The sequence below is a fragment of the Panthera leo genome, chromosome B4, assembly GCF_018350215.1.
Source record: "Panthera leo isolate Ple1 chromosome B4, P.leo_Ple1_pat1.1, whole genome shotgun sequence".
Classification (NCBI taxonomy): domain Eukaryota; kingdom Metazoa; phylum Chordata; class Mammalia; order Carnivora; family Felidae; genus Panthera; species Panthera leo.
Window position 1 is genome coordinate 30,843,737 of NC_056685.1, and position 18,767 is coordinate 30,862,503.

General features: G+C 35.3%; 1 protein-coding gene across 20 annotated transcripts in view; it reads right to left on the reverse strand.

The window, feature by feature from the left end:
- The window catches only part of PARD3 (par-3 family cell polarity regulator), a 661,643-nt gene that overhangs the window by 336,289 nt on the left and 306,587 nt on the right, over positions 1–18,767 (reverse strand). For all 20 annotated transcript variants that reach the window (XM_042945320.1, XM_042945325.1, XM_042945323.1 and 17 more), the window contains one exon: positions 3,187–3,318. In XM_042945320.1, the coding sequence (XP_042801254.1) occupies positions 3,187–3,318 (132 nt within the window). The remainder of the gene's footprint in view (positions 1–3,186; positions 3,319–18,767) is intronic.

The following is an 18,767-nucleotide window of genomic DNA, read 5'->3' on the forward strand; positions in this document are numbered from 1 at the left end:
TCCCTTGTGCTTTTCATGTCTACAGTTTATTCCCACTGGCAAAACGGACGTGGTCATAATTGCCTTCAAAAAGCAGAGATAATGAGAGATGAGCAATCTAGGAGGAAATAGAGCAAAAACAAAACCACTGAAGGCATATAAAATCTAGAACTCTGTTCACCTCTCAGTCCAGATGGCATAATTCATGGTAGATATTTCCACCCCGGTGATCCCAAACTGTAAAGGCAGGGGGTTGATTTGTGTGTTTTACCATATAAAACATTCTTTTATCTGTGTAATGCTTGTCTGTTATTATATTTTTAATGGCAAAAACTAAAGAGAAAACAAGCCACAGAAGAGACATCAGGCCATTAAAGTCAGACGACTCATGTGGAACTGTTAAAAAAATAAATTCACAATTAAATGAGACTATCTGGACTAGATTTGCAGTGTGTCCAGCATAACCTATTAGTCCTCTCCTGCCCACACAATTGTACTTACTTTTAAGAAAACTTTTAATATGTATTTTGTGTTGTCTTTGCTGTTCTTATCCAGTTAAAATAGATTTCAGTCTAATTAATTTTCCTGCTGATGTGAAATGGCCAAATTTAGTGAATGGATCATCATTTTTTAAATGTAAGCCAAGGAAGATGATGTTTTCAGGCTCAGGCATCAATTAGCTAATATCATTTACATTAAACTACATAGACTAAGGAAGTACTCAATTTTTTAAAAACCTGCTTATTGTGTGTGGAAAAACTGCTTCAAATAACTTCAACAGAAGAAAATCAAGCCTTGGTCTTTTGAGAAAAAAGCTCTGTGGCTTCTCAATGCAACTATTTTGCATAAAAAGAAACTATTTTATAACAAAATTACAAAGAAAAAGCTATACTACTTCCTTAAAAACAGGTCTACAACCACAATGGTAAAAGTTACATTATTAGAATATAATTAAATAGATCATACTTTAGAAACTCTGGACTGCCATTTTTTTCTCCTAATCCTGTAATAAAAATAGTCATATTTAGCACCTTTACCTAACTGTATGTCCTTTCTTGCTTTAATGGGACCCTGACTACATTCAGTGATCAGCAACTGCGTTTCAGGAAGACAAACCACCATACCCACACCCCCAGCTACGGATCAAGCTCACCTAGTCTAAACCAACAACTCCCTTCAATGTAGAAATAGACAAGCAATTCATACAAGGCTAGACAACAAAACATGAAAGGTATCTGTCTGGGTGGGGGGAGGGGCTTGTGGGAAAGGTGTATTTGCTTTCGAAAAGAGCCATGCAGAATAAAAAGGAACTGTTCCTCTTCTTCCGTGCAAGCATGTGATGGCTGAGGCTCTACAGGAAAGGACAGACTGGAGCACACAGCCAAGGAGGCACTGTGTAGTGCTCCCAGAAAATGGAGAATCTGGACCCCCAATGAGGTTCCCCTGAATCCCCAACTGGCCTTTCCTCCAGATTTCTTATTAAATGAAAAATGAGTATCTTCTTCTTATACAATCGAGACTTTCTGTTCTTGGCAGCCAATCTTTTTCTCTTGTTAGAGAGAACACTTGTTAGTGTATTAACACCCAGTGTTTATGGCTACCAAGCAGATATGAATCTAACCCCTTGGCAGGTATAACATCAGTGGATATAGCAGGTTCTAGGATTAAACCCATTCAATAAATGAGTATACCAGGTCATTTATGGTAAATAGCTGGTAACCAGCCAGTCTGACTCCAGGCCCAGGCTAAACTATCTAATTCTTTAAAATATTTACTTCAAAGAGAAAATGTAATAATGACAACAATGAGTTTAAAATCTGTTTAAGAAAAGAATGTTTTTCCTAAGTAGAGCTTCCGTGGTTTTTTAATTATTTAAAATTATTTCTATCACACAATGCTTATATTCTAACATTTACGATATGATAACAATCAGCACGTTTGCGATACCACCCATGGTTTCAAAGGCAAACTGGACTTTTGTACTATTTCATATTCAAACACACCCCCCCACACACAAAATTATTTTAGGAGACTTAAAACATACACTAAGATGAATTAAGTAAAACATTTCAGATTTCTTTCCAATGTCATCATTAATCTAAATTGAAAAACAGCTATTCCAGTATCTAGGCAACAGAATTATTAACAATTTTAGAAATTATTGAAACAAAACATTCTCTGAGCACTCACCTAGTCTTCCATCTATATGAACTTTTTAGAGAAAATAAGTGACAAAGTAACAAAATAAGTATGTTTTTGTTTTGTTGTTGTTATTTTTCAAGTAGCTTCCACACCTAGCATGGAGCCCAATATGGGGCTTGAATTCGTGACCCTGAGACCAAGACCTGAGCTGATCAAGAGTCGAATGCTTAACCAACTGAGATACCCAGGCACCACACTTAGTGTGTTCTTAACATAAAAAATTATTAAAACTACAAGGAAAACACTAGGATTTCCAAGAAAACACTATGACTAACAATAAAGAATTAAGACTTTACACAACAACACTATAAAATTTGTGTTTTATACTTCAAAACTTACCGGATAAATTCTCAGTCTTCATATGAAGTGTCTTAACAGTGATTGTTTATTGCCAGGATAGAAACCAGTTATTATATTGAGTGGTAAACAATTCTGATTTCAGGAACTATAGATGGCTATACTGTGGAGTAAACTGAGCAACTCTACAACCTTACAAACCTAAAATAGTTTATTGATATTTATGAAAGGGTCAAGTCCCTGCACCTTACAAAACAATCTAAATTCTGAAATGCCACTATAGCATATTTCTCTTCTAAAGTGAAATCAGGTAAAACAGAACATTTTAATTTGCCTCCTCAGGTCCTTTGACTTATTGCCTATCAAATAAACAGAAGAACCTATAAGTGGTCTTGAAAGCCAACTCATAAATTGTACTGTTCACTGCCAAATGTCTGTGTCTCAACAACATAAGAAACTCTGAAATCAGGATACTCCAGAATCTATGGCAAATATTTGTAACCACTTATGAGAAATCTTTGACTGGGGACCACCACAGAAATAGTCTACAATTATGTTACACAAACTCTGACATACAGCCTGGAATTTAACTAAAGTTTATTAGAATAATTTACCTTTAATCATCATTGTGATGCAGGGAAACATCTTTTGGAGTATGGGCCAGGAAGTTAGGTCTATGACACACATAGAAGGATTAATTTATGTTACCTGTTCTTGCTTCTCCAGCCACTTGTCCACCATTGGGTGACTGGCACTCAGAGATGACCGAGCATTGTCTCTCTGAAATTGGTGCGACCAGTTACTAGTATCCCGTGGAAGGCTTCTGTAGTTTTCATCTTTCTATTCAAAAAGAGACAAAAAGGTGTCTTGTAAAAAACCAGAACTTGCAAATTAATGATGTACTTGGGTTTTTCAAAAGTAGCAGAAAACTGATTCTGCATATTTAAAATATTTTTTCTGAGTCTATACAAAATAGTTGACTGAGGACATTTCACTCAGATTAGACCTCATGAATATAGTCATATGTCTAGGATGAGGGAGTCTAATGACTATAGCAGGGAAGGAAGCCACACACATATGCACACAATAAACGAAACAATAGACCTTGTACTCCCTCCCAAATCAATCTCCCCAGGCCAACCAATTACATGCACCAGAAAATGAAAAGTATTTCTCTCCAAGATTCTTATGATCTCTCAATCATGGAATTTTCCTTTTGTCTTCTTTCTAATCTTACAATAATATTGGGAGATACTATCTATAATTCACCAAAAATGTTTAAAATAATAAAGACTAATGAACTTGCTCCTTATTTAGATCCTTGTAGTTGTGTGACTTTGGGCACAAGACTTAAGATTCTCTGGACTGTTCCGTTACCTACTTCACAAGCTAGTTGTAAGCATTAATTTAAATATAAAGAAAAAAATTTATCTCAATACATGGTACATAATAGATACATAATAGTTTACCCTAACATGCATATGGCAAGTGAGGTCTTTACATAAAAACCTAGTTAGTTGATAAATATTTAATAGTCCCAAAGCAACCAAATGCTATTTAATTTTTGTTCTTTGAAACAATAACTTATAACAATTTGCTTTGGCTTTTGGACTGCAAAACTTAATTTCAATGTTCTAAAAAGAAATGAGAAGGCGAGGATAAGTCAGAGAAGTCAAACTTTTAGTTCAACGATGAAATCTAAATATCTCCTACAAGAACAAATTTAAATCTTAACCTCACTTTGACCTACTTACAGCAGTATCCCACTTTACGAGAAGTACCAAAATATCCTCCTTAATAACTTTGCTAAGGGTAACATGGCTGTATACATTATACACATGACTGATTCTTATCCTTCATTACTTAAGCCCTATGAGCAGCGAATCCATAGAAACAAAAAAGTGTAATACAATAGGTTGGCATTGTATAGACCTTAGCCAGAGACCAAGACGGTGTTCTCTGCTCCTTCATAAATTCCATCAGAGAACAAAGCTTAAAAATGAATTGACGGTGTTGGACCTATGCCAATACTACGGCATACAAAAAATCTTTTTAAACCTATAAATATCAACCAGTATAAACTTCAGTATGAAACTTTATAAGTCTTTCTTATTAATTAACCTACAAAAAATAAACTAAAAACTTGATAGCATTGAACATTAAGGGCAAGTAATTTTTACTAGAAAAACTGTACAGGTCTGGTTACGGCAGTTCAAGAAAATGGTAATGGAGCATAGAACTGCAAGCAAACGCTCGCGTGCGCGCGCGCGCGCACACACACACACACACACACACACACACACACACACACAGAATGCTGCAAGATTAGGATCTTGCTCCCCCGCCAGGAATTAGGGACTGACCCTATTTACAGGAACATGGAAATGGTAAAATAAGTGGAGGACATAGACAAAATCTAAAGAAAAGAAAAAAGCAACTAAAGAAATGAAAGCTCACTGTATCTCCAAATACTAAGATCTCTGCCTTAAAACTTGGGCATGATAGGGGCACCTGGGTGGCTCAGTCGGTTAAGCGTCCGACTTCGACTCAGGTCATGATCTCACGGTCCGTGAGTTCGAGCCCTGCGTTGGGCTCTGTGCTGACAGCTCAGAGCCTGGAGCCTGCTTGGGATTCTGTGTCTCCCTCTCTCTCTGACCCTCCCCTGTTCATGCTCTGTCTCTCTCTGTCTCAAAAAAATAAATAAACATTAAAAAAAAAAACAAAAAAACTTGGGCATGATAGTTTCAGAACAAAGCAAAATTATCTGACTTATAAGAAATTCAAATAAGTCAGAGAGGGTAAATTTACCAATGACAGAATCGTAGATGTCCGCAACGTGAAGAAGGATTAAGAGTCTGGAGAAACACAAATAAAATTTTGATATCAAGGATCTTGGGGCTGCTACCATGGACTAAAGACCTGGCTTCTCTATTCATTTTCCACCATTAGAGATGATTATTACACCAACCCTTTACTTTGAAAATGAATAATTAAATAGAAAGCGTTAAAAATCTATTCTGCCTTTTCAGTAGGAACTATATTTCGGAGAAAGCAACAGTGCCAGTCGATGAGGGAAGCTTGTCATTTCAGAAGAATGCCAAATAATGGAAACTGAATAATGAATACAATTAGAAAAATCACCGCGTTCAGCCTCTAATGAAATAAGTTATTAATCAATGGATGCTAAAACCTGTTAGGTGAAGAGTTGATAGTGAGCTGCAAGTGTGCATAGTGACAAAATACCACTTGCAAAGGGAAAAATAGATCTTTAAAATGAAGAGACCGGATGATGCAAAATCCCCACTTTTTTGGTGTCCAGAAGCCTGTGTGTGACTGGGAACTTCCTTTTGATTCCTTTTGAATCTGCATCATTATTCTTCTTTACTGAAATGGCCCATGGTCTGCTCACTACTCCCTCCTTAGCCCAGCTCAAAAAGTGTCTAATTCCTAAACGTCCCTCCTGACTTCTAGGCATGGGTCACCAACACTAAACTTTTTCCTGAATTCATGATCTAAATTTCCAATAGACCATCCCAAAGATGCCTCCAAATCAATAGATCCAAAATGAAACTCGCTTCCTCTCTCGATTCTGGCACTCTTCTGAAAAATATTCATCATGCTCTTCACCTCTTTCAATTTGTCTCTCATCTGAAATGAGTACAGCAGCCTTGTAAATGGAGGCTGGTCCCAGCCTTAGCCTCTCCAACAATGTTCTCTACACTTCCCACAGAGGATTTTTCTAAAATGTGTGTTGCAACACATCACACACGGACAGACACTACAGGTAGACCAGAGGAACTTTCACACAATCACACTTGCTGTGCCACAGGCCTCCTCACCTTCACTTATGATCTTTCTAAACCTAGCTTCCCATAACATTTCTTCTGTGAAATTATCAGTGTTTAACACCAAATACAACTGCTACTTTCTCTAAGAAGCATTCCCTTACTCTCTCTCAACAGAACTCATAATGTCATGCTTTTTGTTACCACTACATTCTAATTTTACTTCTAATTATAGTTCTAACTTACAATTTAGTTAATTTTTAGAATTGTTATTTCCACTATTACAGTGAAACCTAAACAGAAGATCACCATTCACCTTTAAACTCAAGCACTTAGCTCGGTAGTCTGTACCAACATGGAAGGCTTTTTCTTGAATATTTGTTGTATGTCCTATTTTCACATGGTTCAGAATCCCAGACTTTTCAAAGAACATGTCTACAAGTTGTTTTAGAAACTGATAAGGGCATGCTTTCAAAAGGCATCATTTTCACTGAAATATAATAATTGTACTTTTAGGTTTACACTACAAGATATATACCACTGTTATAGGTCTATTTCAATTTAATGTCACACCTACAATATACAATATCTGTGGATAATATGATTACTTCCAATTGCATCTAAAAAGCAGTGTGACATTTCTCCTTTTACATCAATTATGACATGTAATTCATATAGCAGACCACCACAAGGTAATCTTATTAAGGGAGATAAGGGCTAAAGATTAAAAAAAAAAAAAATCTGTCCTTTTGAACTCCATCCGAAAAATTCCACAGTTTTATATTCATAAAATCAACTTTGAGTAGTTAATGGATAAGAAAAACAAAATTGATACTAACCTCTCATAATAAAAAAGTTTTTCTAATTCAATATTGTTATGGTAATGTCAATAATGAATTCAGACATTAATTTATAATGTATGAAAAAATCCAGTTGAAGTAACCTTAGTCATGATCAAGAAACTGAAGAGTTTTTAAAATATATTAATCACTATGTAATATATATTTTACTTTGTTGATAGTATCATGCAGGTACTACCAGCATTTCACACATGTTCTCCTCACAATCCAGAACTTTGGATCAGGTTCATACAAAGATTATAGTCCTACAAAGTTGTGATTCTGTATTTACAATGTGATTGCACTAGTAAACATCATAACACACAATATAATTTCTCCTTAATGATATATGCTTGGATATTCATGATTTCTATTGAAATGTACACAGTGCATACTATTTTCAGCTTAAAAACATTTATTTCAGTGTAAATGATTTTAAAAACCTGGTAGCCTGAACTATGTCTATGCAAGATTATCTATATGCTTCATGGATCAGACTCTAGTCAGCTACAAAAAAGTCAACATTTTCAAGTTAAGTGTATTTGTAAAATCTACATTTCCCAACCTAAAGGGAAAACCAAACCAACAAAATTTTTGCCATTAATATTTTTGCAACAAGTTAGAGCTGTATTTATAAAAACTTGGAGAATGTGACTTTAAATCTATTTCATTCTATGATCAAATTAGTGCCTCCAAAAAAAAAAAAAAAAAATTAATGCCTCCATTCCATACATTGGTGAACTTCAAAGCAAAAAACAGAAATCCTTCTCTTCAGACTTACAAAAATCTATCAGTAGGACCAACATACAAAATCCTAACGATTATTAAATTTGCTAATGACAAGAAATAACCTATTATAGTAAAGCCACTACTACCTTATCTAAAAATTTTTACAAGAAAAATACCATAAGGAATTACTCTCCCTTTTAATTACAATTTTAATCCTCCACTTATGAGGCTGTCCCAAACAGCCTCTCAGCTTTGCTTTCCCTCTTGCCAGAAAAAAACAGATGTTCCTACTGTGATCAGGGATTTTCCTTATCATCTAAATGTATTGCCATATCATCAGGTGTCAAAAAGCCACCCAGGCTGAGAAATGCATATTAATTTGCTACTCCCTGGTAGCAGTACCCTGGTTATGCAGTAAATCTCTTCCAGGGCAGAGAAAGTAACTGTCCTCTCTCCCCCAGCACCCCTCCCCAAGCCAATTACAATTCAATAAAGAGAAACCACACAGAACCCACCCAATGCCTTGGGGGTAGAAGCTTATTCCTGGCATACTAAGCTCCAACTCCAAGGCTTTATCTCTCAGAAACAGCCACTTAGCTGATGGTCAGATTCCTTGGCAAGCCTACATCCCATGTTGCAGAAACATGGGAATATTTCATGAACATTATAGAAGTAACAGATATTTCTATGTTAGCAAAAGAAACCCAACTACAGTTCCACTTTGTTTCAATGAAAAAACTCCAAATACCTTTTTAAAAATCATTAGGAATTGTGTCATATATTGACATACCAAACACTCAATGCATATAAATTTCTTTTTTGTACCTTCTATGCATCCTATGGATTCAAACAGTCCCATGCAGTTTTCAGATTTTAAATTTACAATTATTTTTCAAATCTGTAATTCTGGTCAAAGAGAATTCCATTTTCTGCTTTATCATTTTCCCAAGAAATGATACACACACACACACACACACACAAAAGAAACCATTTTCAGGATGTCTAACCTGAAATTATGAGACAAGTGAAATTAGTAATTATGACAGGATTTTTTAATTACATGAAGCTTGCTAAAATCATCGGTAATCATATTGTTGATTGAATGTGGCAGACCCAATCTCAGTCTCTGGGGAGAGTTTACCTTGTGTGCCTCCTGATGGCTACACCAGAGCATAACCTTGGAAGCAATGCCAAGGCTAAAGCATAGCAGAAGATAACAACCATAAAATGGTCTATAAATAGGATTTTTCTCAATGTACTTTTCTGACCTTCAAATCATTCTCTAGATAATAAATGAGAAAGAGAGAAAAGAGACAGAGAGATGCGGGGTTGGGAATAAATTGACTCACACAAAAATTTACAGATTCAATAACCAACCTGTAGATGAAGGCAGAAAATTTGGCAGTCCCTATCAATTTAAACCAACTACATGCCTGTGGAAAAAAATTTTTTTAAATAAAGAACATAAGATTTTATTCCAAACACAGTATTATCACCACTTACCCTAGACACATGGCTATTTTGAAGTGTAATGAACTGAAAAGGCATTATTTGAAATCCATGGTGACCAATATCCTACACGGAATGCCCCAATGTAGTTGAGCTGAAGTCAAGCAATTCATCCCTATTAGCTAAACCCATATTACCTCTAATTCCTGTATATATAAATAAGCATAAATACTGGTACATAGATACATCCTACTTCCCTTTTGGATAATTGCTTACTTCCACATTCATAATCATTAATGAGAGCAGTGGAAGAGACCAAAAAAAAAAAAAAAAAAAGAGTATGTGTTTATAAACTTGCTCCTATTCCGAACAGAACTATGATAAGACAAAGAAGAAATTCAAACATCCATACATTTTTTGTCAAAATAAAATTCTTTTAGTAGACTACGTATTGTTACTGATAGTATCATTACTGATACTAATTTACAAAAGTGTGGTACAATGTGTGACAAGAAACATTGGATTATACTACAACTTTTAAAAATTTAAAAATGAAAAGATCAAAGTGTAGAGATTTTGAATACCAAAACATTTATTAGAGCATCTCTGTGTCTCCAGTTTCATTAAGGAATATATCTTTTATCTTAAATCTCTAATTTTCTTTCTAAGCTGAGTTAAATTTTGAACAGGAATTAGTAACAAAAATTGAAAATAATTTATCCAAGCAGATTTTCTTTTTAATGTACAAAATCAAATTTCCTATAATATACATCAAATTTTATTAGTTTTTTTTTCTTTGAAATGTTAAAGGTACATCTTAAAACTCATTCTGATCTGAAAAATCTGAACTATAATTTATGTCTTTTTCAGGATTTCTGACACATAGCTTCCAGATCATAGAATTACATTTAAATCAGTGGGACACTCAAAAATCCTCAATATGCTAGGGAAAAAAATTTATGTTTGGAACTCAATATAGAAAATACACATTTGAAAATTACAATTAATTTGCAAATAAGTTTTCTGTCACATAGTAAATCCTTCAGGTTGATAGGTTGACAAGACCAGAGGTATGATGTTTTAGTTTTATTTCACAACCTGCAAATGGCCAGTGCCTTATTAACAGTCTTAATATCAGATAAGAAAAATAGCCCCCAGAACATGGATCTGCATTAGGCTATGGATCTGATATGAAAATGGGTTGGCCAAATATGTCAAAGAGATGCAGGTTTTACAGTGGCCATGATGTCTCCAGGGGTGACCATGAGAGCACAGATTGCTCTTAAGCCACCAGATCTGTTCATGAAGCCGACAAGGAAATCTAAGAGGAAAAAGATCAGCAAAACTCAGCCTCTTACAGCCTGTTTATTTGAACCAATTTCTTCAATTGTTTTTATTTTAATCTATTTCCACAGTTCAGAATGCTATGAAAAACTTTAGATACAGAATCTGAAACCTGGAAGGAAAACGCAGAGAAGACCCAGCTTAACCTCTTACTATCTAGTAAAAGCAGACAGAAGTTGAGAGGAGTTACAACAAATGCTTGGTGGAGATGAGGAGGACTAACCAGTTCCCATGGTTATACCTACCCACTTTGCTGCCCAATTTCTGAGTAATGAGACTTCCAACCCTCATTCTTGATCTAACCGGGAACTGTAGTTTGCCTGGGTAATGATGGTAACTTCTGATATCTAGCCATTCCTACACAAGGATCCCATCCAAACAGAAAAGCATCTACTGAGTTCTTGTATATAAACTAGGGGCAAAAGCATTATATAATCTTGAATTACAACTTATATTTACATGAGAGACGGTCGACTCATTGATAAATACTGCATAGTCTTAGGAATAATCAAGAGTAAAATGTTTGCTTTAAAATGGTTTTAAATTAAAATGATCTCTTTCCAGGTATAACTGGGATTATCTCCTTTATATGATGAAAACATCTGTAAAAGCACAAGGAGAAGGTAGCCTAAGAGGATAGTTTAACTTTTTTCAAATATGAAAACATTATCTCCATATGAATTCTGAGGAACTAAAGAACAGAACTAAAAAGGGAAGCAGTAATAACAGAAGTTCCTATTTCATTTCGTGCACAACACTTCCTAAAAACCAACACAGCCACCTAATTGCCATACGGCCACAAGCATTCCCCAATCAGCAAGTATAAGGAATAGAGAAAACAAGAGCACCATTTTTTACACTGTTCTTTCAACAAAGGCAAGTGGATGAGAACAAAATAAAATATAAATATTACAGATCAGGTAACATTTTGAAGAGCCTGGCTCATTTTCCAAAACTACAATAAAAATGAAGAGCAACAGTTGACTAATGCTGCTTGACTCTGAAAAACAAATTTAAATCCAAAACAATTTTAAAACATTTTAGGAAGTGCTACATATTTTTTTATTTTGACAGCAAAAAATACCTATTCAGATTACATTTTCTTTCAAAGACATGTAACTTCAAACACTTATATCGCCAAACTAAAATTATAAATAACAATAGCATTTTGCATCAGGATCAATTTGTACAATACTAAGAGAAGAAGGGAGCAGATGCCAGGGGATGAAGGAGAGAAAGTAAAATACTTACAGTAGTTGCCCAATTCTAAAATATCTACAGTCTTACACATTATCTAAATGTGTGATGTAAATCTTTTATATTTACCTAAATGATTTTCACCTTAATTTCAAAGAAATAACTAAAATTTGAAAATCGAGATACTTGCACCATATATAACTAGTCTACCAATGTAAATATTAGTACTTCTTATATTATCATAACTTCAATGAACTGGGTAGGTTAGCAGAACAAGTGAGTAAATTTCTGTGCAAGTCCCTAGGTATAGTCAACAATCTGACTTTCTTAAAGTTTTCCCTTAATTGTGAAATTGTCTCCTCAGGTAAATCATCTCCACAGAGACATTTTTGAAAATGTAGAAAAACTAGTTTCACTTATCATAATCCCATCCTACTTAGGCTTCTCATACAATAATAATGACTTTTCTGGAGAATCATCTCCTCATGAAAAGCATTTAGCGTAAAGAAATTGATAGCTCAAACTTCTAAACAATTAAGTCCTTCTGTCCAACTCCATCAGTGGAGAAAGCATGTTCTCTAAGCCAGATATTAACTGTCAATCAAACTATTTTTGTCTCCAAAGTATAACTGCAAATCATAACTTTAGAAAATGTGAGGGGCACCTGGGTGGCTCAGTTGGTTAAGTGTCCAACTTTGGCTCAGGTCACGATCTTGTGGTTTGTGGGTTCGAGCCCATGTTGGGCTCTGTGTGGACAGCTCAGAGCCTGGAGCCTGCTTCAGATTCTGTGTCTCCCTTTCTCTCTGCCCACCCCCCACCCCCACTCGTGCTTTGTCGGTCTGTCAGTCTGTCTGTCTGTCTCTCTCTCAAAACCAGATGGACATTTAAAAAAAAAAATCAAAAAAAAAAAAAAGAAAATGTGATTCTGTGAAATTTTAGAGTAATTCCTGTTGAAACTCCCCTCCTTTGCCTCCCCCAAAAACCTTAACAATCTCAATAACGTGACAACAAAACAGTGGTTGCGCTAGGATGTCTCAATAAAACTTTAAGGACAAAGTGGGAGTATCCAGCCATGAGAATGCAGCATGTTTAAAACTGGTAAGTGCTTCTCAAATTCAGAGTTGTCATGGGGAAGGGTACCAACCATCAATCAGTACTTAATAAAATCAATTGATAAATTTTTATTATAACTCATTTCCAAAGAGGAAAAATACATTTCAGGGAATGACCAGGTGTGCCTGAAGGCTCATGGAAACCTGTGGCTGAATCCTAGTTCTGCACATTCCAATCACCTGCGCATTAACTTTCATCTATGATTTGCAGCAGAAACTGTGGGTGATGCAATTCACCTTGTAAAGCTGGGTTTTAAAAAACTTGGAAAAAATTTGGATTTACTGAAAAGTTGCAAAAAAAAAAGTACACACAGTTCCTATGTACTCTTCATGCAACTTCCGCCAATGTTAACAACTTACATAACCTTGATATACTTGTCCAAACTAAGAAATCAACATTGATACAATAATATTAACTAAACTATAGATATATCTGCAATCCATCCATTTTTTTGTCACTAATGCCCTTATTTCCTGCCAGGATCCCAAAGTATATTAAAAATCCTCATATCTCCTTAATCTTCTCTAATCTGAGACAGTATTTCAGTCTTCCCTAGTTATTTATGACCACAATATTCTTGAAAAATACTGGTCAGGTACCTCATAGAATATTCCTCAGTTTTTGTTTGTCTGAAGATTTCTTAGGATTACAGTGGAGTTATGAGTTTTGGGGAAAACTCCACTGAGATGATCTGCCCATCCCATCATACCATTTCAAGGGTTTATGGTATCATCATGACTTATCATTAGTGATGTTAACCTTGATCACTTGGTTAAGATGAATCTGCCACTTCTGCACTCTAAAGTTAGTATTTTCCACATATTCAATCCCCTCTTCTTTGGAAACAAATATTATCCTCCACAGCAGAGGAGATAAGGGGCGCATGGTTGGCTCACTCGGTTGAATATCTGACTTCAGCTCAGGTCATGATCTCACAGTTCATGGGTTTGAGCCCCATGTCAGGCCCCATTTTCTCTTTCTCTTTCTCTCAAAAATAAACATTAAAAAAATTTTTTTTAATTTTTTTTTAACGTTTATTTATTTTTGAGACAGAGAGAGACAGAGCATGAACAGAGCTGCCTAACCGACTGAGCCACCCAGGCGCCCCTAAAAAAATTTTTTTTAAATGAGCAGGGGAGTTAAGCTTTCTGGAGAGGGAGTATTACACATATTATTTAGAATTCTTCTGTAAGAAACTTTGTCCCTTTTGTCCCATTTACTTTTCATTTAATCATGTATTAGTATCAGTATAGTCTTATGTATATTTATTTTGGTCTCTGGATTATAATCCAACTATATCATTATTTACTTTGCTGTCATTTAGATGTTTTGAGCAATGCACAATAAAATATCAAGAAGAGGGCTGCATATATAAATTCTCAGTAACAACAACAATAGTAATATCAATCATAAGGATTACAGAAAATAAACACAAAAAATTCCTCAAAAAAGTGACACAAATGGAGATCAGTTAATAGAATCAGATTATCAGTAGAGATATTAATGAAGCTAGCATATTTTTACTTAAGACAAAGATGTTAAGATATAATGTAAACTTATAGGTTTTAAAAAATTATGCCAGCCATAATAAGAAACACATGCTCATTATTCTTATATTCATGTATGCATTGCATAATAGATCTAGAGGAGATAAAAATGAAAAGGTTATTAAGAAATATTTTACAGTTTAAAATATTCAGCTAAATGAACATTAGGGAATATATAAAATCTGTAAATACGTTGGGATGTGGGTGGCATACTTGTCAAAATCATGGGATTTGAAACTGGAAAATCTAGGTTCACATCACAACTTCATCACTGAACAGTTGGTTTAACTATTAGGTGAGCTATTTAAACTCTTAAAGGTTTTGGGGTGCCTGGGTGGCTCAGTCAGTTGAGTGTCTGACTTCGGCTCAGGTCATGATCTCACGGTCTGTGAGTTCGAGCCTCACGTCGGGCTCTGTGCTGACAGCTCGGAGCCTGGAGCCTATTTCGGATTCTGTGTCTCCCTCTCTCTCTGACCCTCCCCTGCTCATGCTCTGTCTCTTTCTGTCTCAAAAATAAATAAATGTTAAAAAAAAAAATTAAATAAACTCTTAAAGGTTTTATCTCTTCATCAGTAAAATGGGAACACCAATAATACTTACATGTTAGAGGGGGGGAATAATAGGATATAATGTGACCCATCAAGCACAATGTCTGGCAAGAAGCAAGTACTCAAAATACCTTGGCCATCATTATGTGTAAAGATCAAAAACCTCAAAAATAGATATAGGTTAGAGATGGGAGAGATGGAAACCACTTCTACCTCCACACTGTGAAAACCTTTGCCTGAAATGCATTTCTCCAAAGGAAGGCCAGAAAGCATGCCCCGAGAACACATGCAAATTAAAGCCAAAGTTGCTGAAGCAGCTAGAAGGCAAGCAGCAGGTGCCCAGTCCTGGGCACTCCAATCTTACACTTTTCTTGTTAACAACAGGACATGAAGTGACTGCATCCAACTTTGTGACTTGAATGAACTAGGTCTGTAAGCTGAAGTATCAAAAATTAAGAATTGAAACCAAGTTAAAAAGATGAATAAGGTAGAGGCGTTTGGGTGGCTCAGTCAGTTAAATGCCTGACTTTGACTCAGGTCATGATCTCAGGGTTGGTGAGTTCAAGCCCCACATCATGCTCTCTGCTATCTGTTTGGAGCCCACTTTGGATCATCTGTCTCTGTCACCCTTTCTCTGCCCCTCCCCTGCTCGCTCTCTCCTTCTCTCTCTCAAAAATACATTTAAAAAAAATTATTAGAAGGATGAAATAAGGCCAAAAAACTTTTAAGTATATAAAAGTCATGCAAATTTTTGTTCAATATAAAATGCAATTTCCTAGTCCTCTCCCCCAACTCAAGAAAAACAAGAGTAATATACTCATTTCCCTCTCTACTCTATGTAACTTTGAGGGTGTTTAATAAGGATAGGGACATTACTTTGGTTTATATTTCTGGAGTGGTTTGTGAACTCTAAAAATACCACAGTCAGGCTCAAAATTTTTCTCAGTGGCACCTTAGATTTGTATAACTTTGAATACAAATTATAATTTACAAAGCAAGTGAAGACAGATTATATCCCTAAATGTGACACAGAAATAGATGAGACTAGGTTATTAACAACTCCGACTAGGGGAGCTTGGCAGTTAAAGCTGGCCTACTGTAGAAATGATTATAATCATCACTTAATAAAAGCACACAACTGTAGTCAGATGAAGATCTTTTAATTTGCAAAACAGAAAGGTGAAATATATAGTTTCAGAGGCCTTTAACAGGAAATACAAATGTTGCGGCAAAATAGTCTAACAACTAAATCTCAGCTGGATCTCCCTTGAAGCTAATGCCCCAGAAAATTAAACACAGCTATACGTCGCTCACAGAGGAAACATGTGGTTTCAAGGAATGATTTTAGCTCATCCTTTGAGGTTTTTAGATGATTATTATAACTAGCTACCATCTATGGTTGGCTCATAAATACCAAAAGATAGATAACGTTTTTCAATAGCCAACAGGTCAAGTGTACTAGCCTGAAAATAAAATAGTATATTCGAATTTACCAATATGATTGGCCTTACCCATTAGAAAGAATAAAGGAGAGGCAGAGATCAAGAAGCCGAATGGTTGAAAAGGGGATGAGAAAGCACACAAATAGGTCAATGTAGACTATGACTCTATAAAGAATGAATGAATGAACGACCGGGAAGCAGCTATGGTAGACTACCATGAAGTAGAAGTCAATGTTAATTGCTAATATACTGTCAGCCTGGCAATTACCAAAGTTTTCAAACTGAATAAAACAAGGAGTAGGCATTTTCTGAAGATTCCTTGTGACTGAATTAGCATTGGTGACTTCACACGATACTGGGAATTTGGTGTCCTGGCTCTATGTATTCAAATGCACTTTACTAAGATTGGGGGTAGGGGGACATTATACCAAGGGACAATAGACAGGTACATTATTGGTACCATAGCTTCTATTTAGAAAAAATATTTCCTATTCTAGTTTGCCAATGACAGGACAGGATCCACTATCTCAATAGGTTCTTGTAATACTTTTATTTAAAACTCAACAAAACTCATTTTAATTGATTTTCATTTGAAAATGATAAATTTGAGCAATCTAAGTGTGAGACTCTATTCTGCCATGATAGAAAAATGAGCCTAAAAAGAAGACATCTCAAAAACCATAAGACTCTTATTTACCCTATCTTAACAGGCAAATAAACACACTTTTCCTTTTCAGCTAGACTCAAGTCCTAAAAAAAAAAAAAAAAAAAAGACTGTGCCCTAAAACCAGCAAAGCAGCTCTAAATAAACACACAAATCTCCTGACATGGACAAAGGCACCCATGGCTATAAGTGTGTTTTGCCTTCTAAAGTTCACAGGTGATTATGATGCGCAGCCAAATGGGAATTATTAAGCTATACACTAAGACAGTAAGTTCCAGAACTCAGGAACAGTACCCCCTTGCTTCTTTGTTTTTATATTCTCCCTCATGCCATAGCTCATCCCATCTAGGACTTCTCACAGTGCTTTATAAAACACAAGTACTTGACATTTTACTAGTCATGAACTAATGAGAAATGAATATCAGTAGCTTTAAAAATACTCATTTCCTTGGTCAAATAAGCCTCCTTCAGGAATCTGTTCTAAGAAAATCATCAGAGATGTTAACATAAATTAATATATAAGGATCTTTTCTGAAGGGTACTTCTAAAGGCTACTTATTAGAGCAAACAAACAAACAAAAAAAACCTGGCAAAGTATAAAAGTCAAGCAATAGGAAAATCACCAAAGAAAATGAATAAACACCAACTACAAGAAAAAAAAATCAGTATATAAAAGAACATTATGCAAGCTATCTATATTTATGAAACATGGGAAAATGCTCTCAATATAAGAAGAATTAGGGGAAAAGGCAGGAAATTAAACTATACTCGTTGGATGATTCCCCACTGGTAATAAGGACAGCCACCAGCTATATGGAGCTATGCTCCAGAGTTCCAAGTTAATGCACTGAACTGTCAATATTACTCATCTACACAATTCCAAATTACTTACTTGCTTCTTTATATTTTTCATTACTTTATAAATGCAAAGAGAAAGTAGTAGTATTATAAGAAAAACACTGTTTTGGGAATCTTAAAATATACTACAAAAATGTTTATGTAAATATTTTTCTAAAGCTAGAGGAAAGAAGATCCTATAACTCTTCTCATGGAACAGAAAGGGAGGTGACAAAGACATAATTAAGACAGCAACTCTTCCAAGAGTTTGTACATATCAGGAGGATGGGAAACATAACAAACATGCCAAGCAACTAAATCAAACAAATAAACCCAGGGTGTCAGAAGCATTCCAAGATCTCTTTTAAAGAGAACTCTTAAAAATAATACAAATTTAAAAGATACTGATGCTAATATAATGTGTTCTCTTATCACTTTCTTCCCCTTTCCCTAACAGGTAAGAACCTCTCATGGAACTAGCCAAGATATGCTTTTTTATGCTACCTTTGTTTTTATCTACTTATACAAATTTTACTTGGTTGGAGGTGGGGGGAAGGAGCAGATCACTTAGAAAAGCAACAGCTCTCAGTATTTGGGGCAAAGGAATAATTGCTTAAAACCAATACACAATGAAATAATGCATAGACTTCATCCTTGAACTTCATAGTAGGCTGATTCTGATAAGTGCCTCATTACATTGTTCTTGATGGAATGAATCAAATGCTCTCCACATACTAGTTAGACTTTATTTGCAGGGACAATGACTTAATAAGGGGGACCAAAGAGGTGGCAAAG